Source organism: Notechis scutatus, chromosome 16 (assembly GCF_049901735.1).
Source record: "Notechis scutatus isolate UNSWTSFEM ecotype Mainland chromosome 16, rNotScu1.2, whole genome shotgun sequence".
Taxonomy (NCBI): domain Eukaryota; kingdom Metazoa; phylum Chordata; class Lepidosauria; order Squamata; family Elapidae; genus Notechis; species Notechis scutatus.
In genome coordinates, this window is record NC_142024.1 from 6,857,501 (window position 1) to 6,879,732 (window position 22,232).

General features: G+C 54.4%; 1 protein-coding gene and 1 long non-coding RNA gene across 2 annotated transcripts in view; both read right to left on the minus strand.

Annotated features, from left to right (window-relative positions):
• The window catches only part of LOC148129415 (uncharacterized), a 10,054-nt gene extending 809 nt beyond the window's left edge, over window positions 1-9,245 (minus strand). The window contains exons 1-2 of the long non-coding RNA XR_015745520.1: window positions 9,129-9,245; window positions 1,482-1,517 (exon numbers count right to left, since the gene is read on the minus strand). This is a non-coding gene — a long non-coding RNA (uncharacterized LOC148129415). The remainder of the gene's footprint in view (window positions 1-1,481; window positions 1,518-9,128) is intronic.
• A 1,924-nt stretch (window positions 9,246-11,169) lies between these two features.
• USP48 (ubiquitin specific peptidase 48) overlaps window positions 11,170-22,232 on the minus strand; it is a 29,621-nt gene continuing 18,558 nt past the window's right edge. Inside the window, 11 exon segments of the mRNA XM_087944685.1 lie at window positions 11,170-12,467; window positions 13,181-13,207; window positions 13,381-13,429; window positions 13,667-13,792; window positions 15,113-15,268; window positions 16,817-16,923; window positions 18,620-18,724; window positions 19,659-19,789; window positions 20,683-20,793; window positions 21,556-21,617; window positions 22,018-22,140. Coding sequence (XP_087800811.1) covers window positions 12,445-12,467; window positions 13,181-13,207; window positions 13,381-13,429; window positions 13,667-13,792; window positions 15,113-15,268; window positions 16,817-16,923; window positions 18,620-18,724; window positions 19,659-19,789; window positions 20,683-20,793; window positions 21,556-21,617; window positions 22,018-22,140 — 1,020 coding nt within the window. The 3' untranslated portion in view covers window positions 11,170-12,444.

Below are 22,232 nucleotides of genomic sequence, written 5' to 3' on the forward strand. Positions count from 1 at the left end.
TAGTTATGGGTGGGGGGGGCAGCCTTCCAGGCCCCTCCCAAAGCCAAGCAACAGATGCTTCCTTCACGCGAGGCTGGCAAGGGCATCCTAGCGGCACTTCAGGCGGGCATCGCGCCAACCAGGACCGTGAGAGGCTTGGATTGTTCCCTCAGGACTCGGGGGGGGGGAGGCAGGGGAGTGTCCCCCAGGCAGCTCAGGGCCAACTTTGGCAGGAGGAATTCTTGGAGAGCAGCAAAAAAAAACCAAAAATGTATCAGGAGCACAGAGACATAGCAGGAGAGGAGAGAGAGAAGAGAGGGAGGGAGGGAGAGACAGACAGAGAGAGAAGAGAGAGAGGAGAGGGAAGGAGGGGGAGACAGAGAGAGAGAGAGAGGAGAGGGAAGGAGGGGGAGAGACAGAGAGAGAGAGGAGAGAGGGAGGGAGAGACAGACAGAGAGAGAGAGAGAGAGAGAGGGAGGGAGGGAGGGAGACAGACAGAGAGAGAAGAGAGAGAAGAGAGGGAGGGAGGGAGACAGACAGAGAGAGAGAGAGAGAGGAGAGGGAAGGAGGGGAGAGCAGAGAGAGAGAGGAGAGAGGGAGGGAGAGACAGAGAGAGAGAGAGAGAGGAGAGACAGAGAGAAGAGAGGGAGGGAGAGACAGACAGAGAGAGAAACAGAGAGAGCAGAGAAGAGAGAGGGAGGGAGAGACAGAGAGACAGAGAGAGGAGAGGGAAGGAGGGGGAGAGAGAGAAGAGAAGAAAGACAGAGAGAGAGAAGAGAGAGAAGGGAGGGAGGGAGGGAGGAGAGACAGACAGACAGAGAGACAGAGAGCAGAGAGAGAGAGAGAGAGAGAGAGAAAGACAGAGAGACAGAGAGAGAGAGAGGGAGGGAGGGGGAGAGAGAGAGAGAGAAGAAAGACAGAGAGAGAGAGAGAGAGAGAGAGAGGGAGGGAGGGAGAGACAGACAGACAGAGAGACAGAGAGCAGAGAAGAGAGAGAGAGGGAGAGAAAGACAGAGAGACAGAGAGAGGAGAGGGAGGGAGGGAGAGACAGAGAAGAGAGAAGAGAGGAGAGAGAGAAGAAGAAAGAGAAGAGAGAGAGAGAGAGGGAGAGGGAAGGAGGGGAGAGAGAGAGAGAGAAGAGAGGGAGAGACAGGGTGACAGGAGATGCATCTCCAGCAGGAGAGAACAAAAGCATTTTGTGATTTGGAAAAGATGCCTCCACAAAAGGGAAGGAAGATTATTTTTGGGGGTGGGGGGGTGGGAGCTTGGGGTGTTCCTTGGAGAGTGGATGTACCAACTCAGCAGTGCCCCCTGGGCATCCAGGAACCCCAGGCCCTGGCACTGCCTTCTCTCAGCCTGGCCAAGGGCAGAAGTCCTGATGCCAGCTTGTGCCAGCTTTTCCGACGGAAAGATGAGAGCGCACGCTGCCCACCCACCCACCCACCCACCCCCTGGTGCCAAGCCCGGGCTCCCTGCCTGCCCGTGGCTGGGGTGGTACTCACCGCAGGCTCCAGGGGTAGGTGGTTGTCTTGTCCACCCTGAGGGGAGGGGGAGAGAGAGAGAGAAATCAGGCAGCCGCTTCAGCCCCGGAGCCCAGCGATGCCAAGGAATGCCAAGCCATCCTCCAGCTGCCTCCGTGGGGCCTCCACCGTTCCTCTCCCCCTTCCTTCCCCACCCCACCTCACCCCACCATCTTGGCACAGCGGCATCCCCAGCCCCAGTGTGGACCAAAGGCTGGAAAACAAACAAGGCCTGTTTGGCGTTTTTCCTTAGCCCGAATCTTAAACCAGTTCAGCCGGCCCAAGAACCGGTCGTCCTGTTTGGGGTTGAACCATCTGGGAAGCGGGCACCCGCAGCTCTGCAGCCTTCTGGCCGGAAGCTCCCCTCTCCCTCTCCCTCCCTCCTCCTCTGTTTTTTCCATGGGTGTGGGTGTGTGTGTGTGTGTGTGTGTGTGTGTGTGAGGATTGGTGGAGAGCCTCCACTCTCAGCGGCAGTCCACCTTCCTCCTGGTACAGAATACGGAGGATGAGAAGGAGCCGGTCCCTGCACCGTTACAGGAATTCACAGGAAGGGAAGTGTGTGTGTGTGTGGGCGGGTGGGGGGAATGGGACCCCCCCTCCCCAGCAGGTGGGACTTACGGCAGAGCCCAGGTGGGTGACGAAAGAGGGGGGGCATTGTTTGGGGGGCACAAAACCCCTTCCCCTGCTCCTCCTGGCATCAAAATACCGCCCCCTGCCCACCTGGAAGCCAAAGGGGAGTTAAATTAGAGCGAGGAGGCAGGGGATGTTGGGGGTCCCCTCCCCAAGAGGGAGATCCACCTGGTGGGATCCAGAAGAAGGGCCTTCTTCGTGGTGGCTCCCTCTCTATCCAAGAGATTAGAACGGCCCCCATTCTGGTTCTGCCAACTAGGACTGGGATGGAGCCCATCCAATGGCTTGTGTGGTTTGCTGTCGTCGAGGCAGGGGAGGTGGGAGTTGGGTTGTGTGTGTGTGTGTGTGTGTGTGTGTGTGTGATTTCTTAATTTATTTCCAGCTTTCGTTCTCTTGTCCTTTATTCATTTATTTGATTCTTTTTTTCCCCTTCATTTTACTTTAAATCTGGTTTTTAGATTCTGTAAGCCGCCTCGAGCCGCCGCGGTGGAATAGGCGGCGATATAAATTCAATCAATCAATCAATTAATCAATAAATTGGGGGCGGGGAGGGGGGGCCACGAGGTGATTCAGATGGATGAACCAGACAGCATCACTTCGGGGGGGGGGGTGGAGGAGGAGGAAGCACATCAACCCTCCACTACTAGCCCCCCCATTCTCGTAGCTGGCCTGGAAGTGGTGTGTGTGTGTGTGTCACAGCAGCCCCCTGCCCATTTTTTCCCTATTCGTATGCAGAGGGTCAACCAATCAGAAAGCCCGCAAGTAAATGGACTACCCCCCCCACCAAATGGGGCAGCTCGGGCCCACTCCCACGGAGGAAATTCCCCAGAACAGGAGATGCCTTGTCCCAGGAGAAGAGGCGGCTTTGGGGGAGGGGGAGGTGGAGGGGGGGGCACAGAGCGAGAAGCAGCTCAAACCGCAAGCGGGACAAACTCAAGTCCGAAAGGGACAAAGGATTTTTCTAGCAGCTGGTTGGGAGGGTGGGAGGAACAGAAGAGTTACAGAAGCACCCCTCCATTTGTGTAAGGGGAGGGGGTTTAACGGGGGGGGGGGAGTTTCCTTCAGCCCTTTAAAAAAAAAAAGGCCAGTTTGGGGCCAACTGCCCGCTTTCCCCGCAGGGTGCGACTAGATGCAGCCGTGGGTACTGTTTTCTGCCAGGGACGCCCGCGATCAGGGAAGGGTGGGGAATGCCCTCTTTTAACAGGTTTGTGAACTGCCTTAATTGCGGTTTAATCGGCACAGCACCAGGAGAGAGATTGAGAAGAGAGAGAGAGAGAGAAAGAGACAGGAGAGATAGAGAGAGAGAGATTGAGAAGAGAGAGAGAGAGAGAAAGAGACAGGAGAGATTGAGAGAGAGAGATTGAGAAAGAGAGAGAGAGAGAGAGAGAAAGAGACAGGAGAGATTGAGAGAGAGAGATTGAGAAAGAGAGAGAGGAGAGAGAGAAAGAGACAGGAGAGATTGAGAGAGAGAGAGATTGAGAAAGAGAGAGAGAGAGAGAGAGAGATTGAGAAAGAGAGAGAGAGAGAAAGAGACAGGAGAGATTGAAAGAGAGAGATTGAGAAAGAGAGAGAGGAGAGAGAGAAAGAGACAGGAGAGATTGAGAGAGAGATTGAGAAGAGAGAGAGAGAGAGAGAGAGATTGAGAAAGAGAGAGAGAGAGAAAGAGACAGGAGAGATTGAGAGAGAGAGATTGAGAAAAGAGAGAGGAGAGAGAGAAAGAGACAGGAGAGATTGAGAGAGAGATTGAGAGAGAGAGAGAGAGAGAGAGAAAGAGACAGGAGAGATTGAGAGAGAGAGAGAGGACAAGCCTATTTTAAAGAAGGGATGACCGAGGCCGGGCACAGCAGCCTAGCCGGGGAGGTGCGGGTGGTAGTAGTGGGTGGGAAACAGACCCCCCGCCCGCCCAGGGATGCAAACACACACACACACACACACACACACCGCCCTCCAACCCCTCCCCCACTCACCGCCGTAGGCCCCGAAGGTGAAGCTCCGCTTGCGGGACCCCATCCCGGCCTTCCTGGCTCGGGGCTTGGGGTGGCGCTGCCCGCAGCAGAGCTCTGGAGCCCAGCCGGGAAAGGGGAGGAGGGCCCGGCTGGCCCCTCCCGCCAACCCAAACTGGTTGGGCGGCTGCAGATCAGCCTGAGGGCACTCGCTTCGAGAGAGCCCGCTTTGCCAGCCAGCCAGCATGCCCGGAGGGCAGAGGCGGGCCACTCAGCCGCCCTGAACTTCGGCCGGTGCCAGTCTCTGCTAGCGCCTTCCCAGGAAACCTCTCTCCTCCCTCGCTCCCTAAGCAGCTGTGGGAGGGCCTGGACCGTGTGTGTGTGTGTGTGTGTGTGTGTGTGTGTGTGTGTGTGTGTGTGTGTGTAGGGCAGTGGGGGGAAGAGAGGATTTTCCTCCGACTGTGCAAGGGGTTCAAACCGTCCCCTCCATCCCTTCACCAGGCGGGAGGGCACAAATAGGAGGCCGGGAAGGGCGGTGGGAAGACCCCAGACCCAAGAAGGGAGACGGCCCCGGGGAACAGGGCGAGAGGAGCCCACCCTACCCTCGGCTTACAGCAGAGAAGGTGCTACAGCATAGGCTCTTCAACATGTGCAGAGTGCCTTTCTTTCGCTCCTGAAACGCGTCTATTACACACGTGTTTGCATATACTGAGAAAAAAAAAATGATCGGGAAACCTCCCCCCACCCCAAATATACACAGCTTGATTCTAGTCCAGGGGTGGTCTCCAAACTCGGCGACTTTAAGACTTCAACTCCCAGGATTCCTCCTCCAGTCCATGTTGGCTCGGGAATTCTGGGAGTTGAAGTCCACAAGTCTTCAAACTTGCCCAGTTTGAAGACCCTTGTTCTAGTCCAAGCTCCCTTCCTAAGCAGCCTTTTGGGGGGTCAAACCAACATGCACAAATGGGAGGCCTGGAGGGGCTCCCCGTGCAGGGGCATCGTAGCCCATGCACTCCCAAGCAATGGGAACCCTCCCCCACCAAAATGTTATGCTGAGGGGGGAATAACCTCCCCTCCCTCGTCATCAAAGCACCACTAAACAAGGAGAATCATGTCCTGCCTCTTTAAGACATCCAAAATCCCCCCCAACACACTCCCCAGAAGGCTTGGCCCCACAGACAGCACCAGCCCCCGCCACCCAAGCCCCCGACTTCAGAAGTTGTGACTTTGCCAGCCTCCCCTTAGGACAAGGGTCTTCAAATTTGGCAAGTTTGAAGACTTGTGGACTTCAACTCCCAGAATCCCTGAGCTAACATGCCTGGAGGGGGAATCCTGGGTGTTGAAGTCCACAAGTCTTAAAGCTGTCAAGTTTTGATATCTATGATATCTATCTATCTATCTGTCTGTCTGTCTGTCTATCTATCTATCTATCATCTATCTATCTATCTATCTATCTATCTATCTATCTATCTATCTATCTATCTATCTATCTATCTATCCATCCATCCATCTATCCATCTGTTAATCATTATCTATCATCTATCTAACATCTATCTATCTATCTATCTATCTATCTATCTAGCATCTATCTAGCATCTATCTATCTATCTATCTATCTATCTATCTATCTATCTATCTATCTATCTACCTACCTATCTATCATCTATCTATCTATCTATCTATCTATCTATCTATCTATCTATCTCTCTGTCTATCATCCATCTATCTATCTACCTATCTATCTATCTATCATCTGCCTCTAATCAATATCAATCTGTTAATCATTATCTTTATCTATCTATATATCCTGTCTCTAATTTATAACATCTATAGCTCTGTCTATCTCTATCTGTCTATCATCCATCTCTCTCTCTCTCTCCCTATCTATCTGTATCTGCCTCTAATCAATATCAATCTGTTAATCATTATCTTTATCTATATATCCTGTCTCTAATTTATAACATCTATAGCTCTATCCCTCTATCCCTCTATCATCCATCTATCTATCTATCTATCTATCTATCTATCTATCTATCTATCTATCTATCTATCTATCTATCATCATCTATCTATCTATCTATCTATCTATCTATCTATCTATCTATCTATCTATCTATCTATCTATCTATCTATCTATCATCTATCATCTCTCTCTCTCTCCCCTATCTATCTATCATCTGTCTCTCTAATCAATATCTATAGCTATCTGTTAATCATCTATATCAAGGGCCTTCAAACTTGGCAAGTTTGAAGACTTGTGGGACTTCACCTCCCAGAATCCCTGAGCTAACATGCCTGGAGGAGGAGGAATCCTGGGAGTTGAAGTCCACCAGTCTTAAAAGCTGTCAGTATTTGAAGCCTCCCCCTGTTTTAGGAGGTAGACATCAGATGGGCAGCATGGCCGGCTCCCAGTCAGCAAGCGCCCTCTCCTGGAGAATGCCGGGCATTGCTCCAGCTGGAGCATGGCAGCAGAGGCAGCAGGCGGGCGAGTAGCACCGTGGACAGCGTCCTTTCCCACAAGTTGTGTTACCTGCAGCCACACGCTTCTTCACATGCTTGTGCCTCTCCTACCCACCCCAAGAATCTGAGATGCGCCTCCGCTCAGCCCAGCAACAGGTTTTGTCGTGCAAACGAGGCACCAGAGCACACCCGGTGGGGATCCGTGCACACCCACCCACCCACGGTCTTAACACGTGCACACAAAGGCGCGTTCCTCTTCCTAGAAAAACACAATCTCTGTCCCAGTCACACAACGGAGGCCAGAAAAGGGGTTCTGGAAAGGGGACGATGATGGATCAGAACAGGCAGAGAGAAGTGGCTCTGGGTTCAACACTCCCAACAGCTCTGCCTTGGACCTGGGGACGAACCGAGGGCTCCCTTCTCTTTAGGTCAGGGGTGTCAAACTCGATTTCATTGAGGGCCACATCAGGGGTTGTGTTTGACCTCTGGCGGGCCGGGTCGGCACAAGCACTCCGCCAGCAAAAATAAAGTTTGGGAGCTCCGTTTTCACTGGCACCGCGGGCCAGTCCCTTGCAGTTTCCAGAGTGGCCCTATGGGCCAGATTTAATAGCCCCCGGGCCAGATCAGCCAGCCCCCGGGCCTTGAGTTCGACACCTCTGCTTTAGGCGAAACACACAAAGCTCCTCGAAGCCGATAACAACTCCCGGTTGTGAGGTTTAAACTCAGAGCCGCTTTAAACAGAGGACCCCACAAACCGAGCCCAGGTGTGGGCATCTCTGTGACCCACCAGTGGCCCTGGGCAGAGGTGCCACTCCAACATCATAAGTGACACAGCGAAGGCACAATTCGGGGTCTCCAGCCTTGGCAACTGGAAGGCTTGTGGACTTCAACTCCCTTCGACTGGGAGTTGACGTCCACTAGTCTTCGAGTAGCCAAGGTTGGAGACCCCCCCCCCCATCCTTCGTGGATCTGACATCCGTGTCTCCCATGGGAAGACTGAGGCACGGAACAGGCTGCCTGGCTAATGAGCTCGTGACGGATCCGGATGAGGCAGAGCTGGCACCACCTCCTCCTTTCTGGGAGACAAAGCCTGGCACAGAAACTTTGCCAGGCTGCAGGGTAGCGGGTGGTTGGTAGGAGGTGTGAAGCCCGCAAGGGGTATGGGTGGGGGGGGAATGTGGGCCACTGTTTTCCAAATCTGGCAGAGAAGGCAGAAGGGAAGCTGGGAGCCGAATAACAAGGAACTGGGGAGGAGAAAGGGAAGGAGAGCGAAGAACCCACAGCGGGGAGGGGAAGCGGTCAAGGCGGCAGAGGGAGGGCCAAGGCGACCCTGGGCACAGGGGTAGGAGAGCCTGGAATGGCATCCTTTGGGCAAGCTAAACCTTGGGCAAGGGCCGAAAAAGCAGAGGGCCCCTGTTGTGGGGGACTTTTTCCAAGAGTGCCACCCGCAAGCAGGCATCTCTGCCACCCTCTTCCTCCTGCCAGGAGGGGAGGGGGAGGACACAGACAGCCCCCCGTTCCTCCGTAGAAGTGCAGCAGGGAGAAGCATCGGGGGAGGGGCACGAGGCCTGGGGGGGTCAGGTGGCAAAGCAAGACAGGCAGGGCACGGGGTTTCTCTGGCAGGGTGTCCCCCCACCCCGACTTCTTCCTCTTCCTCCTTGCCCCCCCTTGCCCACACGCAAACCCCCCGCCCCAGACATCCAGGATGATGCAGCTCTATTGAAGCTTTCTTACCTGGCACAACCTTCCGTGCCCTTGCCCAAACAACGGGGGGAGGAGAAGGAGGAAGACGCCCCCTACCACACTCCTAGGCAACCTTGGGGGGGGTGTCCTGTTCAACCTTGGGGTGTCACTCCGAGTCCGTCCCCCCACATCCTCCTGCAGCCTCACCCCCCACCCCCGACCCTTTGCTGCCCACTCCTCCCGGCCCCTCCGTCGCCTCCTCCGCCCGCAGCGCCTCCCCCACCCCTCCCGATGCCCGCTCCCCCGCCGAGCGCAGCGCCTGCCTGCCTGCCTAGGGAAGCGGGATTGGGGGGGAGGGAAAGGCTGGCGAGGGGCTTGCTGGCCACGGAGGGGAGAGGACACACACACACACACACACACACACATGCCCAGGACTCCGTGGGGCCCCGGGAGATCCTCCAGCCTGGCTGCCGGCCAGACTCGGAGGCGCCCTGGCAACGCAGACCCCGTTCCTAGAAAGAGCCCCCCTCCCTCCCCTCCTTCCTCCCCGTCTCTGCCAGCGCAAGGAGGGCCGGGGCGGGGGGAGTCCGGCAAGAGCCCCCTCCGCGGATGCCAACCTGGCCCTCGCCCTCCAGGATACGGCTGGGGAGGGGAGAAGGGCCGGAGGGGAGAGGGGGAGAGAAGCTGGAGGGCTGGGGAGGGTGGCGGTGGATGGGGAGGGGGCAGTTTTTTCCCCCCTCTCTGTCTCTCTCTCTCTCTCCTGCCCCGAGGGGCGGTGGGAGGGTGGGGGAAGGAAGCGCCCGTCTCCGCGCGCCTCCCGTGCCCAAACGTCCCAAGCCCTCGGCCCCGGGGCCCGGCGGAGGACGGCTTTCGAGGGCTTGCGAGCCCGGAGCAGAAAGCCGGGCAGACCTACCGGAGGACGCGGTCCGCTCGCTCGCTCGCCCGCCCGCCAGACGGCCGCCGCTTTTTCGTCTCCTCTCACTCGGCGGCGGCGGCGGCGCGCGCCGAGCCGGGAAGGAGCCGCTCTCGCCTCGCGCGCAAGGAACCCCCCCTCACCCGCCGCCGCCGCCGCGCGTGCCCATTGGACGCCCGCCGCAGGAGGAGGAGGGGGCGGCGCCGGCAGGCAGGAGGGACGCGCACGCGCGCGCGCCTGGAGACGCTCGTCCCCGCCTCTCGGGAAGGGAAAAGGGAGGGAAGTGCGGGGGGTCTTTGGCCCCTGCGGAACGCGCTGCCACCGGTCCCGGGGCGCCCTTTGGAAAGAGCCTGGCAGGCCGCTGGGTTTATGGGGCCGGTGGGAGCAGGGGCGGTTGGGGAAGGGGAGGGAAAACGGGGAACGTTTGTGGCGGGGGGTCGCCCTAGAGGCCTCCTTAGCCAGCCTCGGGTTCCCCTTTTCTGCATGAAATAAAAGTGTGCTTCTGAAAGACGAATTGCTTTTTTTTTTCTTAAAGGTTCTAGTCCTCATTGGGTCCAAATCCAGCCGATTTAGAGGAAGGCAAAGTGCTACCCACCCTCCGGATAGTCTCCCAGCCTCTCTGCTATTATTGGCTGGTGGATATTATTATTTTTGATGATGATGATGATTGGTTAATCTTCCATTTGATTCAGTCTGGACTGTTAAGGTAGATTATTATTATTATTATTATTATTATTATTATTATTATTGGTTAATCTTTGATTCAGTCTGGGCCTGGTAAAAACTTAACAGTTCAAGTCCTAACCAAGGACCTAAGAACTGTTAAGGTAGATTTATTATTATTATTATTAATTATTATTATTACTATTATTTAAACTTTAGTGAGATTCACAGCCTTTGGGGCTGGTTGATAGCTCAACACCTTGAGTCCTAACCAAGGACCTAGCAACTGTTCATCATCATCATTATCCACACACACACACACCTATTTTTCCAAGAGACCTGGCTGAGGTTGCAGGAAAGGGAAATCCAGAGGGCATCCAAATTCTCCCCACCATTCTTGAGCAGCCCCCACCCACCCACACCCCTCGTCCCTCTTCCTGGGAGGTCACCCATTTCCCCCCCCCCACAAACTCAAGACCCAAACTTGGGCTGAAGAGAAGCCGCAGCATCACCTTGGCACCGTTCAGACCTGGGATGGCACCTCCTCCCATCGTCCTTGTCCGTACCGCCGCCGGGCTCCAGGCAACGTGATGAAAAAGGGCCGAGGATGGATGGCCGCCCACGCAGAGGCTGACAGACTTTGCACCGTCCCTGGCAGGTGGACGGAGGGGGGGGGGTTGCAAATAGGAAGGAGGTGGGGGGGGGAAGGCCAGCAGCAGCCTGAGAACGGGTGTTGTCTTTAACAAGGGGGGCAAAGAAGGCGGGCATCTGCCTTCCGCAAAGCCCTTTGCCCACAAAACCCCCGTTTGGCCAACAGAAAATGGCAGCGATGCCCATCCTTAGTGGGAGTTACAAATAAAAAGACTTTAAAGCTCTCCGTCCCAAAATACTATTCTCAAAGCGTCTTGCTTTTATGCCAAGCGGCTAGCGATCGATCATTCATGGGGCGATTTCCAGCCCAGATCGGCTCGAGAGACCCTCCGAGGCAATCCAAACGGACTTTCCCCAAGAACCAACCAACGGATGTCCAGGAGCGTCTCTCTCTCCCCGGCCCAACCTTCCTCCTCGACTCGCCCACACCTGGCGCCAGCCTGGCCAAGAGGCCGAGTACCAACCGGCTGCTTGTAATTCACACGGGAGGAGAATTTTTGACTGCATCGCCCTAAAGGAGTGGCAGAGAGTGAAGGGAGGTAGGAGGGCAGGGTGGTCAGTTTGACCCCCTTTAAAAGCCCGATCCAGAGAGAGATTTTAAAATAATATTTTATTTTAAAAAAAAAAAAAAAAATCAGAGCCGATGCCTGAAGAGCTGCGTTTGGGGGAAGAACGGGGGACAATTTTTATGCAAGGTAGTACAGATACAAAGACGACGGAACTGACCACATGTACATACTTTTAATAAGGCTCTATTCCCAAAAACTTTTGCAGCGCAGGCAGACGGGGGGGTGATGGAAGGCGGGTGGGTGGGAGGGCTTGTCTCCCCCCTTTCCCTCTCCCAGACTCAAGGAGCCTCCAACCCTTCCACCGACACTCAACCGTAATGGAATCGGCTCTCCTGGGGCCTTAATAGGACTTTTCCTTCCATCCAGGAGGCTGGCCCAAGAGAGAGAGAGAGAGACTAAGGCCAGGATGGGGGGTGGGAGACAGGTTGGCAGCCAAGGAAGGGGGGAAGGCTGGGGAAGGGGAGGGCACGCCAAGAGAAACCCAACCCTGCCCTCTTCGCTTCCGAGAAGAGCTGCAAAACTCAGCAGGATCCATTCCTCCCCACCCACCCACCCACTTCTGGGAAAGGGAGGCTCTGGAGGAGGAGGAACCTGCCTTGCTGGGCTGCGCCCCCCTCCCCAATTTATGGCAAACGGGCCTGGAGTGACAGCTGAGATGTCAAAGCCTCTGTTTCCCCCCCCCCAAAAAAATATCTCCCCCTTTGGCTCTCTCTCCCCCCACAACAAGGATGCTGAGGGCTTGTCCACCGGCTGGCCAAGCTTGGGAAGGTGTGGCAAACAAAAATTGAAATTAAAACAAAAAGACGACACCCCACCACCACAGGAACACCCACACACACACACCCCGGGGCCTCCGTTGCTTTGGGGCGGGGGCAAAAAGAACTGGGGAAGCGGCTGCAAACTTTGGGGGGCCCCCGAAGCCCCTCCTCGGTCAGAGACGCTGCAGCTGTCCTGCAAGAAAAGGCCCCGGATTTGGGGAAGGGAGGAAGGGGGGTGCTGCTCCTTCTGTGCAGGAACAGTGGCCCCCAAAAAGCAGGAGGAAGGGGTCCGGAAGGAGGGCCCGGCTCTCCGCTCCCGCCGGCTGCAACTTTCTCCAGGAGTTCGGGGTGGTGGTGGTGGGGGGGGTGTCTGACGTGGGGCTTCCCACGCGGTCCCAGGAGGTCGAGGCTCACCATCATTGGCTTCCTCCTCCGCTTGTAAAAAAAGTGAATAGAGCTGCTTTTGAGGGGGGACCCCCCAAAGTGGGGGCTCCCCTCTGGGAGTCCTCTCGCTCCCCACAGATGTGCACCAAGGCAAGGCCTCTTGGGGGGCAGCCATGGCCGAATGGGGTCCCTCGGGCCGGTCTTTTGAGTTCGCTTTTCCCCCAGAGGGCCCAAATCCTTTCCATTCCTGGCTATTTCAAAAGGAGTGGCCGGCTGGCCGAAGGACGAAGGTTAGTGTCCAAGGAGACCCGTCCCTGGAAATAGAATAGAATAACAACAAGAGTTGGAAAGGGGCCTTGGAGGTCTTCTAGTCCAACCCCCTGCTTAGGCAGGAAACCCTGTACCATTTCAGACAAATGGTTATCCAATCTCTTCTTAAAAACTTCCAGTGTTGGAGCATTCACAGCTTCTAGATGCAAGTTGTTCCACTGATTAATTGTTCTCCCTGTCAGGAAATTCCTCCTTAGTTCTAAGTTGCTCCTCTCCTTGATTAGTTTCCATCCGTTGCTTCTTGTCCTGCCTTCTCAGGTGCTCTGGGGAATAGCTTGACTCCCTCTTCTTTGGGGCAGCCCCTGAGATACTGGAAGACCGCTATCATGTCTCCCCTAGTCCTCCTTTTCATCAAACTACACATCCCCAATTCCAGCCACCGTTCTTGATATATTTTAGCCTCCAGTCCCCCTAATCCTCTTTCTTGCTCTTCTCTGCACTCTTTCTAGAGCCTCAACCTCTTTTTTTTACATCGTGGAGACCGAAACTGGGTGTTAAGTCTTCCAAGGGTGGCCTTATAAAGTGGCATTAACAGTTCACCTGATCCTGATTCTATCCCTCTGGTTAATGCAGGGTAGGATTTCATTGGCTTTTTTGGCGGGCTGGCTCCGATTGAAAGGGTTCTCCAAGATGCACTAGGAGGAGGGAGGGGGTTTGGGTCTGAGGAGGAGGGGGAGGGAGGGGGAGGCCGACCTACCTTTAAAGCCTTCCTCCGGAATGGAGACTGGGAAAGGAAGAGAGAGGCAGTTCAGTGGAGCCTCCAGAGCCCACCGCTCTCTACCAGGCTGGGAGGAAAATTCGGGGCCTCTGCCCCCTGCCCCCACCCCATTCCTTCCCCCCCCCCCCGCAGGGCTTGGCGGGTGGGGAAACCAGGAATGCCGGAGGAGGGAAGCTTACCTTGCATAACGTCGTCTATCGCTGCATAATCCACGATTGGCTCATCCGCCTGATTTTGGGGAGGGAAAACCGGGGGTTTTTAAGATGGGGAGAAAGTTGCCCCCCCTTCCCCCAACTTTTGCAACGCCCTTACGAGAGGAAGAGACCCCCACCCCCCCATGGGGACCTCCAGCTGAGCCTCTGAGTTGAAGCAGAGCAGCTTGGGGGGTGGGGAGGTGGGAGGGAAAGGCACCACTGGGAGAGCCCACCGCAGTCCCTGCTGCATCGAGGGCTGCGCCTCGCTCACCTTCAACAGAACCACGGACTCGGGAGTGACCCCCAGGCTGCCCAGCGTGGCCACATCGTCGGACAGCACCGCCCCGTCGATCGAGAGGTTCTGGTCGAAGGGAGCCACGGAGAAAGCATGCATGATCTGCACCAAAGACACACACACACACACACATGGTGTCGACCCGAGCGAACCTGGCCGAGGCCATCTCGGTGGGGGCTTCAGGGTGGCCACATAAACCGAGGGTGGGTGGGTGGGTGGGGAAATAGCTCAATTGTGTAGCCAAAACAGTAAAAGCTTTCCTGTGGGAACCAAGGACATTCTCACAGGGGGCTGGCCAGGGGAGGAGCCAAGTAACCAAGCAACCGGCCCGCGACTGGATTGGACAGCATGATTGGACCAGGGACCAGTGGAAAACTTTTTAGACTTTTTAATTAGGGGAAAGCCGTGGGAAACTTTCAGAGTCGGCTTTCCCCAGTCGTGCCGATAGGATGTAACCCATCAACTGTTCCGTGAGGAATTTCTTCCCTGCCTCGGAGTTTTGCTTTCTACGAGTGCAACGCCGACACGTGGCTGCTTTACTGGAACAGGTGAGTGTCACACGCCCGTTAGAATCTGACTCCGAGGGAGAGGAGGAGGAGGAACAGCCAACGGGGAGTGGGAGTGTGGCTCCGGAGGTTGTGGAGGAAATTGGGCAAGGGCACAGGCCGGCTGGACATTCACAGGAAGACCCAGGCCCATCCCCTCTTCGTCCTAGGGCACGCAGGGAGGAGCGGAGAAGGGAGAAACGTGAATGGCGTGGTCTACGGGGGGAGGAAAGGGTCCTGATCCCCTTCATGGGCTGCAGCTGTGAGGACTGTTTTAAAAGGAGAAACCGCGCACGGACCAGGGCTGGAAGCAAAGCGTGGAAATAATTCTAGTCTTTCAGTTCTGAGTCCTGGCGTCCTTCCCAAGTGTGTGTATTTCGATATCTGTGGACGTCTTCAAGCCCTTATCCTGCCTTGTCTCATTAATTGCTCCAGTGTGGTTTGTGTTTTTTTTTTTCCTATTTATAATTTATATGTATTTTGAGTTTGAACGGAAGTGCTTCCTTTTCGCAACTGTTTGTGGGGGAGTTTTTTGTCTCCAGTCAATGATAATTGGACCTTTGAAGCCAAAGTTGAAAGAATTAAAGGGACTTCCACCTGTCTGTGTGACTGTGTTGCTTTTGTATCCCACCCTGGGTCGTCACAGTGAGCTTCTCCGCAGGGAGGGCCTGCCCACCCGGGAACCCATCACTGTATCTTTCTCCTGCAGAACTCCAACCCCTCCCCTCGGCACTCCGTGTCTCCTGAACGGCCAGAAGGCCAGGAAGAACGGGCCTCAACGCTGCGGGCAGCTTGCAACGCTCCTTCTGAGTTAACGGAGGGGGCCCCCCTCTGCGCACGGGCAGGAGGGAGGCTGCAGCCACAAGCGCGGCCTCACCTGGATTTTCAGGTCCTTCAGCGTCTGGTTGGCGGAGACGAGGAGGGCTTTCTCCCCCCGTATCCTCCTGTGGCGGGTGCTGCGCCGGATGCCCTGCTTCTCACAGGCCACGGAGTTCGGGTGGGCGACTTTCTGCCGCTTGGCGTTGCTGTTCGCCTGGGAGAGGGAAGAGATTACAGCGGGGTGGGGTAGGGGAGGGAAAGTCTTCCCCAACTCGTCCCAACCTAGCTCTTACCCCAACCTGCCGGGCCCTTTGCTTTCACCCCTCCCCTCTTCCCTTTTGGGAAAATCCACTGTACAGATCAAGACAGGCAGTTCTCGAGTTAAGACGAACAATGGAGCCCAACACTTATGTTGCATGGGGAGAAGTTTGTCCTGGGAGTTTTGCCCCATTTTTACGCCGGTTCTTGTCCACATTCGCTCCGGCTGTTAAGATTAGCAACCCGGCCGCTGAGCGAACCTGCTTTCGCCTTCGCTAATCAGAAGGGTTGCCAAAGGGGACCCCGGGACTTGTCATAAATGCGAGTCGGCTGCCAAGCATCCGAACGTAAATCAGGGGGCCATGGAGATGCCGAAACAGTCGTTAAGGGTGACAAGCGGTCGTAAGTCATCTTTTTCAAGTGCCCTCGTAACAGATTAACAGATAATTTGAGTTGGAAGGGGCCTTGTAGGTCGTCTAGTCCAACCCCCTGCCCAAGCGGGAGGCCCTACACCATTTCTGACAGGTTGCAGTCCAATGTCTTCTTGAAAGTCTCAAGTGATGAAGCTCCCACAAGTTCTGAAGGTTGCTTGTTCTCACTGTTGGAAAATTTCTCCTTATTTCCAGGTTGAATCTCTCCCTGATCAGTTTCCATCTATTATTCCTTGTCTGGCCTACAGGTGCCTTGGAGAATAGCTTGACCCCCTTCCTCCTCTCTGGGGCAGCCCCTCAAATATTGGAAGGCTGCTCTCCTGTCTCCCCTGGTCCTTCTCTTCCCTAGACCAGCCAGGCCCGGTTCCTGCAACTGTTCATCGTATGTTTTAGCCTCCCGTCACTCTCTCTCCTTCCTTCCTTTTTCTCTCTCCTCTTTCTCTCCCTTTTTGTTCTCTTTCTCTCTTTTTTCTTTCTCTCCTTCCTTCCTTCCTTTCTCTTTTTCCTTTTCTTTCTCTCCCTCTCCCTTCAATTATTGGAAGACCGCTATCCTGTCTCCCCTGGTCCTTCTCTTCACTAGACCAGCCAGGCCCAGTTCCTGCAACCGTTCATCACAGGTTTCATCCTCCAGTCCCCTCATCGTCCTGTTTGCTCTTCTCTGCACTTTTTCTGGCATCTCAACCTCTTTTTTTTATAGTGTAGTGACCAAAACTGGATTGTAACTTCGAAAGGTCACTCAAGCGAACTGTTGTTGAGGACTACCTGTAGATGCCTCCTGGGAACCCTCAAGGTGACCCACAGCATGGGAGCTGCTGGTGCTGCTGCCCAGGGCAATCGGAGTCTGGATCACAGGGGACACCCCCCCCCCTCCATTTCCCCTTGACAAATCTCCCCCCTCCGTTTTAACCCGGTTTAACACGAACACTAAGCTGCCTCTAAACACGGCCATGCCGCCTCCCTCACCACGTTGTCCAGGGTCTTCCCACTCGCCCAGACGCGTCAGAGGAGAGACTCCGGTTGAGAATTCAGAGCCGCTGGAGAACCGCTTCCATTTCGCCCAGACCAGAACTTACCTGGTTGAAATCTGGATCGTGCTCCCCTTCTGCCCTGGCCTCTTCCCTCTCTTCTTCGGCCTCTGAGCTGCTCATGTTCAGCTCTGGAGCGGCTTCCTTCATGACCTGGGTTGGGTGGGTGAGGGAGAATACCAGGCGGGGGACGGAGAGGAGAGACAGGAAGTGCTCTTAACCTCCTCTCATGGTATTTGTGGGCATAGGCATAATTCTTTATTTATCTGTATATATTTGTCTATTTCTGTTATATTAGGTAGTGTGTATTGGAGGCGGTGACCCTTTTGAGAGGTGCACACAAAGAAATTTCACTTCAAGGTATGCCAATTAATGTACATTCAAGGTGACAATAAAGTTAGTATTCTGTTCTATTCCTATTCTTTCATTACTCTATTCCATTCTGTATTTCTATTCTATTTTCTATTCCGTTATTCCATTCCATTCTATTCTATTCCATTCCATTCCTATTCTATCTATTCTATTCTGTTCTCTTTCCTTCTTCCCTCCTTCTATTCTATTCTATTCTATTCTATTCTATTCTATTCTATTTACACTGAGAGCATTTGCACCAAGACAAATTCCTTGTGTGTCCAATCACACTTGGCCAATAAAAGAATTCTATTCTATTCTATTCTATTCTATTCTATTCTATTCTATTCTATTCTGTTCTGTTCTGTTCTATATTCTATTCTATTCCTATTCTTTCATTACTCTATTCTGTTCTATACTGTATTATATTCTATTTTCTATTCTGTTATTCCATTCCATTCCCCTTTTCTATTCCTATTCTCTATTCTATTCTATTGTTTATACCTACTCTAGTCTACTTTACTCTATTCTGTTCTCCTTCTCTCTTCCCTTATTCCATTCCATTCCATATTCTATTCTATATACTATTAAGTTCCCTATTTCATTCTATTTCTACTCTCTTCTCTTCTCTGGAATTGAATGTTCACACAGAGTGGAACAGAGCTGGACTCAACTAATAACAAACCCCCCGGGGAAGCTTGGGGTCTAGGCTCAAAAAACGAGGATACACCCCCAACAGGGCTGTCTATGTAGAGATTCTCAGTCAATCCAGGTCGTAATTGTTGCTTCCCGTCCAAGAAGCTTCTTCAGCTCTTGTTCCAAGACTCTTCATTTCTCATCCAAGAAGCTTCTTCCATTCAGAGCTGAAGAAGCTTCTTGGCTGAGAAGCAAAACATCTTCAGAGAAAGCCCAGTTGGTCTCTTGCGGGGGGAAAAAAAGCAACTTTGGAACACAGGGCTGTGCAAGCAAGAGAGGTCCAGGTTTTCTAGAAAGTGCACTGTGGGAAACAGCCAGAAGGGACCAAGCCCCCCGCCCCACTGCCCCCCTCCCCAACTTAAACCCCTGCCTGGCTTTGAATTGGGGGTGTGTGGGGGTGTGTGGCATGCAGTTACCGTGGACAAAGCCAAGGCCTGGAGCTGCCGTTGGGACATGCATCTAACGAATGGGAGGGATCCCCCACCCTTTCTTCTACGCTTTTAAGAGAATTGCTGATGGCGACATCAAAGAAGCAACCTGGCCGTTAATGAATAGTCCCCCCCCTCCACCCTTGAAGGAAGGGCTTACAAAACCGCTCAAGAATAAAAGCAGAACCGGGTCTGCTTCGGGCTCTCCGTTCATCCTAATGGAGCAGAAACGCCCACTGAGTGCTCGGCTAAGAGCCCGGCCCAGAGGAGGGGAGGGAGGGCTTTGAACTGCCAAGAGCAGAGCATCCATTCCCCCGTTCCCAGCATTCCTGGCGCCGAATCCCCCTGGCTGAAGAGGAGGGAGGGAAAACCAACCTTTTATCGTCCACCACTTTCCGCACGTAGATGGTGGCCTGGGTGTATTCGCGGAGGTCTCGCTGCTGCTGGTACAACAGGCCTTCTCGGCAATCCAGGCACAGGTCTAAAGGGGGGGAGGGGAGAGAGCGCAAGGAGGAATGGTTGGGGGGAGTCCATCTTGGCCAAGACCCTGTGTGCTCTGCAAGATCTCAGAGTCAGCTGGCTGTCAGGATTCCGGCAGTTACCCCCCAATTAAATCATGAGTCTCGAGCCAAACTTGCAAAACTTCCAAAGGATTTATTGGGAGTTAACATGACTGCCTGGGTGTAGCCGACTCTGAGACACATCATTCATTGTCACCCTTGACCCTGGTATCCCCCCACCCACCCCCTGGGGGTATCCTAATCCATATTCTCCAATGGGACACATCCATAGCCCAGAGTCATCGATCGTGTCCTCCAGTTAGAATTTTGCCTGGCAGAAACTTCAGTCACCCAGTTACTATCTTTGAAAAACTATGTACGGGATGCGCTGACTTCCAAGCTGCCGCACAGCTCTTTCAAACCCCTTCCCCCCCTTCCCTTTCTGTTGGCAACTCTAAAAAGACCGTAGAAATATTTAAGAGTTGACACTCAGCCCGTCGAACTGACTGTCGCGGCAGGGCAAAAAAAAAAAGAAGAGTTGAAAGTCCCTCCGGTGGTCCTTGGAATTACAACGTGCCAGATCAGAGTGAGGAGGGTTGGGATGGATGCGGAAGAATTAAGGGGGACATGCAGAGGCCCCCTTGGCAAATCAGGGGGGAAAGGAAGGAGACACGGCCCGCCACCAACGCTTCTTCACCCCTGCAAAGCTCATGTGTGCCCTGAGGAGTCCTGGCAGAGAGGCTGCCCGTAGCACGCAGCTGCCCGTAGCACGTAGCTGCCCGTAGCACGCAGCTGCCCGCCAGGTTGCTTCGGAAGTGGGATCCCTGGAGAGAAGCCAGGGAACAGCGCACGGGATGCCAATGTGTCCACTTCCCTACACACACACACACACACACCCTCCAATCACTCACTCACCAGGTTCCGTCATGTACAGCAGCCGCTCAGCGCTCTCCTGGGGGGCCTCCCTCCGGATGACTCGGATGGCGTGATCCACCACGAAAAGCTTTCGGATCTTTTCCCATTCGTCGGGCCATATCAGAGCTATACTGTGCCAAAGAAGCAGAACCTGCTGTTTTCTCTCAAAGGCCAGCCACGGCCACGCTGACCTCTGGATCCCCACAGCAGGGACGGCCATGCCAAATACAAATCGCCAGGGAAGGGTCGAGGAGCGGGGGAAGGCTGTTGCATTGCGCACAGGCTGGCGTTGTGGCTCGCCGGCAGACGGTGCAGACGGCAGCGGAATTGGACAGTGGGGAAGAACAAGGACCAATCCAGGAGTCTGGGGAGGACTCAGACGAGGATCCTGCGTCCGATGCAGAGGTGGGGCCAGGACCACCTGGGAGTGGGGCCTCCAGAGTCTGGCAGCAGCGAGGCAGAGGAACCAGGGGAGCCTGCTCCCAGTGCGTGTGTGCGCAGAGCTGTCAGAAGGCAAGAACAGCTAAGACAAAAGGGGCCACTCGGGATAAGGCTGGGAGGTGATTGTCCCTCCCATAAGATATAAAGGACAGGCAAAGGTAGAGAAACCTTTGCAGAAAGCAAAGTCGTTCGCTCTGTTAGGATTAAACCTTGAAGCTCTGTGTGGACTTTATACTTTGGTTGATTTTTTAGAGTTCATTTGGCACTTTAGTTGTTGGGAGCAATTCAAAGGAGAGAAAGGTGGGTGCTTATCTCGGGGGACTGTTTAGGACTCATTACCAGCTGGGAATGCACATAATTCCCAGCGTTGAAATAAAACAAGAGTTGTTTTAACTAAGTGTGTGCTTAATTACGATGTCAGGAAGCCTTGGTCAGAACAGCTGTCTGGGCTGCGTGTATGTCTCTCTGTGTGTGGTACGCTGCTGGAGCCATGGAGACACCCCCCCCCACTCCCCGTGCCTTCAGCCATTCGGCTCTTCTCTCCAACCTCCGGGGGAAAGGCGCCGTAAAGGAAAACACTCACAGTTTGGAGTCATCCTTGATCATGGACGCAACGGTGAACATCAGCCCTCCATGGGGGCAGAGCAGTTCCCGGTTTCCAACGGAAGAGACGGGGCTGCATCGAGTGGGCCTCCTAGTGGAAGGCAAGGGGAAAAGGGGGAGGGACATGTGAGTACAATGGAAAGGGGTGGGGGGGGGGGGGGGGGGGGGGGGGGGGGGGGGGGGGGGGGGGGGGGGGGGGGGGGGAGAGAGAGAGAAAGGAAGGGGCACACGAGAGAGAGAGAGAGAGAGAGAGAGAGAGAGAGAGAGAGAGAGAGAGAGAGAGAGAGAGAGAGAGAGAAAGAAAGAGAGAGAGAGAGAGAAAGAGAGAGAGAGAGAGAGAGAGAACTGGAAAACCAAAGGATGGGAGGGGATGGGGAAGCTGTTCCCATGAGGGCTGCCCTACATGCAAGAGAGGAGGAGGGGAGGAGAGATCTGTTGGGTCCTTGGTGCTTTCTGAGCTTGGTTGCTTTCTTCAGGACATTTCATAACCCAAGTAGGGATGATCATCAGTGCTAGAAGGGAGTGGGGTTGGAGGAGGAGAAAGGAAAAAGAAGAGAAGGAGGAGGAGGAGAATGAGGAAGGAAGGAAGGAAGGAAGGAAGGAAGGAAGGAAGGAAGGAAGGAAGAAAGAGAAAGGAGGAAGAAGAGAAGGAGAAAGGGAGGAGAATGAGAAGGAAGGAAGGAAGAGAAAGGAGGAAGAGAAGGAGAAAGGGAGGAGAATGAGAAGGAAGGAAGGAGGAGGAAGAAAAGGAGGAACAGAGGAGAATAAGAAGGAAGGAAGGAAGAGGAGGAAGGGAAGAGGAGGAGAAAGGAGGAAGAGGAGGAAGGGAGGAGGAGAAAGGAGGAAGACTCACTTCACAAACTTCCGCCATTCCTCCACGAAGAACCTGGAGACCACATAGAGCTCTCCCACCTCCTGAGGAAAGAGATTTCATCACTCAGGGCTCCCGAAGCCATTTTTTTTGTTTTTTGTTTTAAAGGGGGAAGCAAAGCCAGAAGCACTCCAGGGAGATGCTACCTCACCCTCCTGCTCCCAAAGGACCCCACAGGACCTCTAGGCTGCACTGTGTGTGTGTGTGTGTGTGCGTGCGCAATTCAGCCAACCCTGCTGCTTGCAAAGCACAGCTGAATCGTGCTTTTTTTTATTTTTGCTGTGGCTGCCAATTTACAGGGCTGGAGGAGAGACGTCAACGGTCACACTGGTTCCCTCACTTAACTGGGCACACCCCACCCCCAGCGATACATCTTGGCCAGAGACTTGAGTCGCTGCCCTCCCTCCCCTCCCCCAGCCCCCAACGCCCCCCAGTCTCCCCCACCTCAGGCCAGCTGCTGAGGCAGGGCCGGTTCTTGTCCTGGAAGAGGTGGGGCAGGCTGGCCTTCTGCTCCCCGGCCATCATTTTGTGCAGGGCTTCGTTCTCCTCCCCTTCCCGCTCCAGAATCTGCAGGAAGACAAGCTTTTAGGATGTCGGGAGGTGCGGGGTGGGGGGGGGGGATTGAGCCTTCCAAGGAAGGAAAGGCCCCTCTAGGTTTC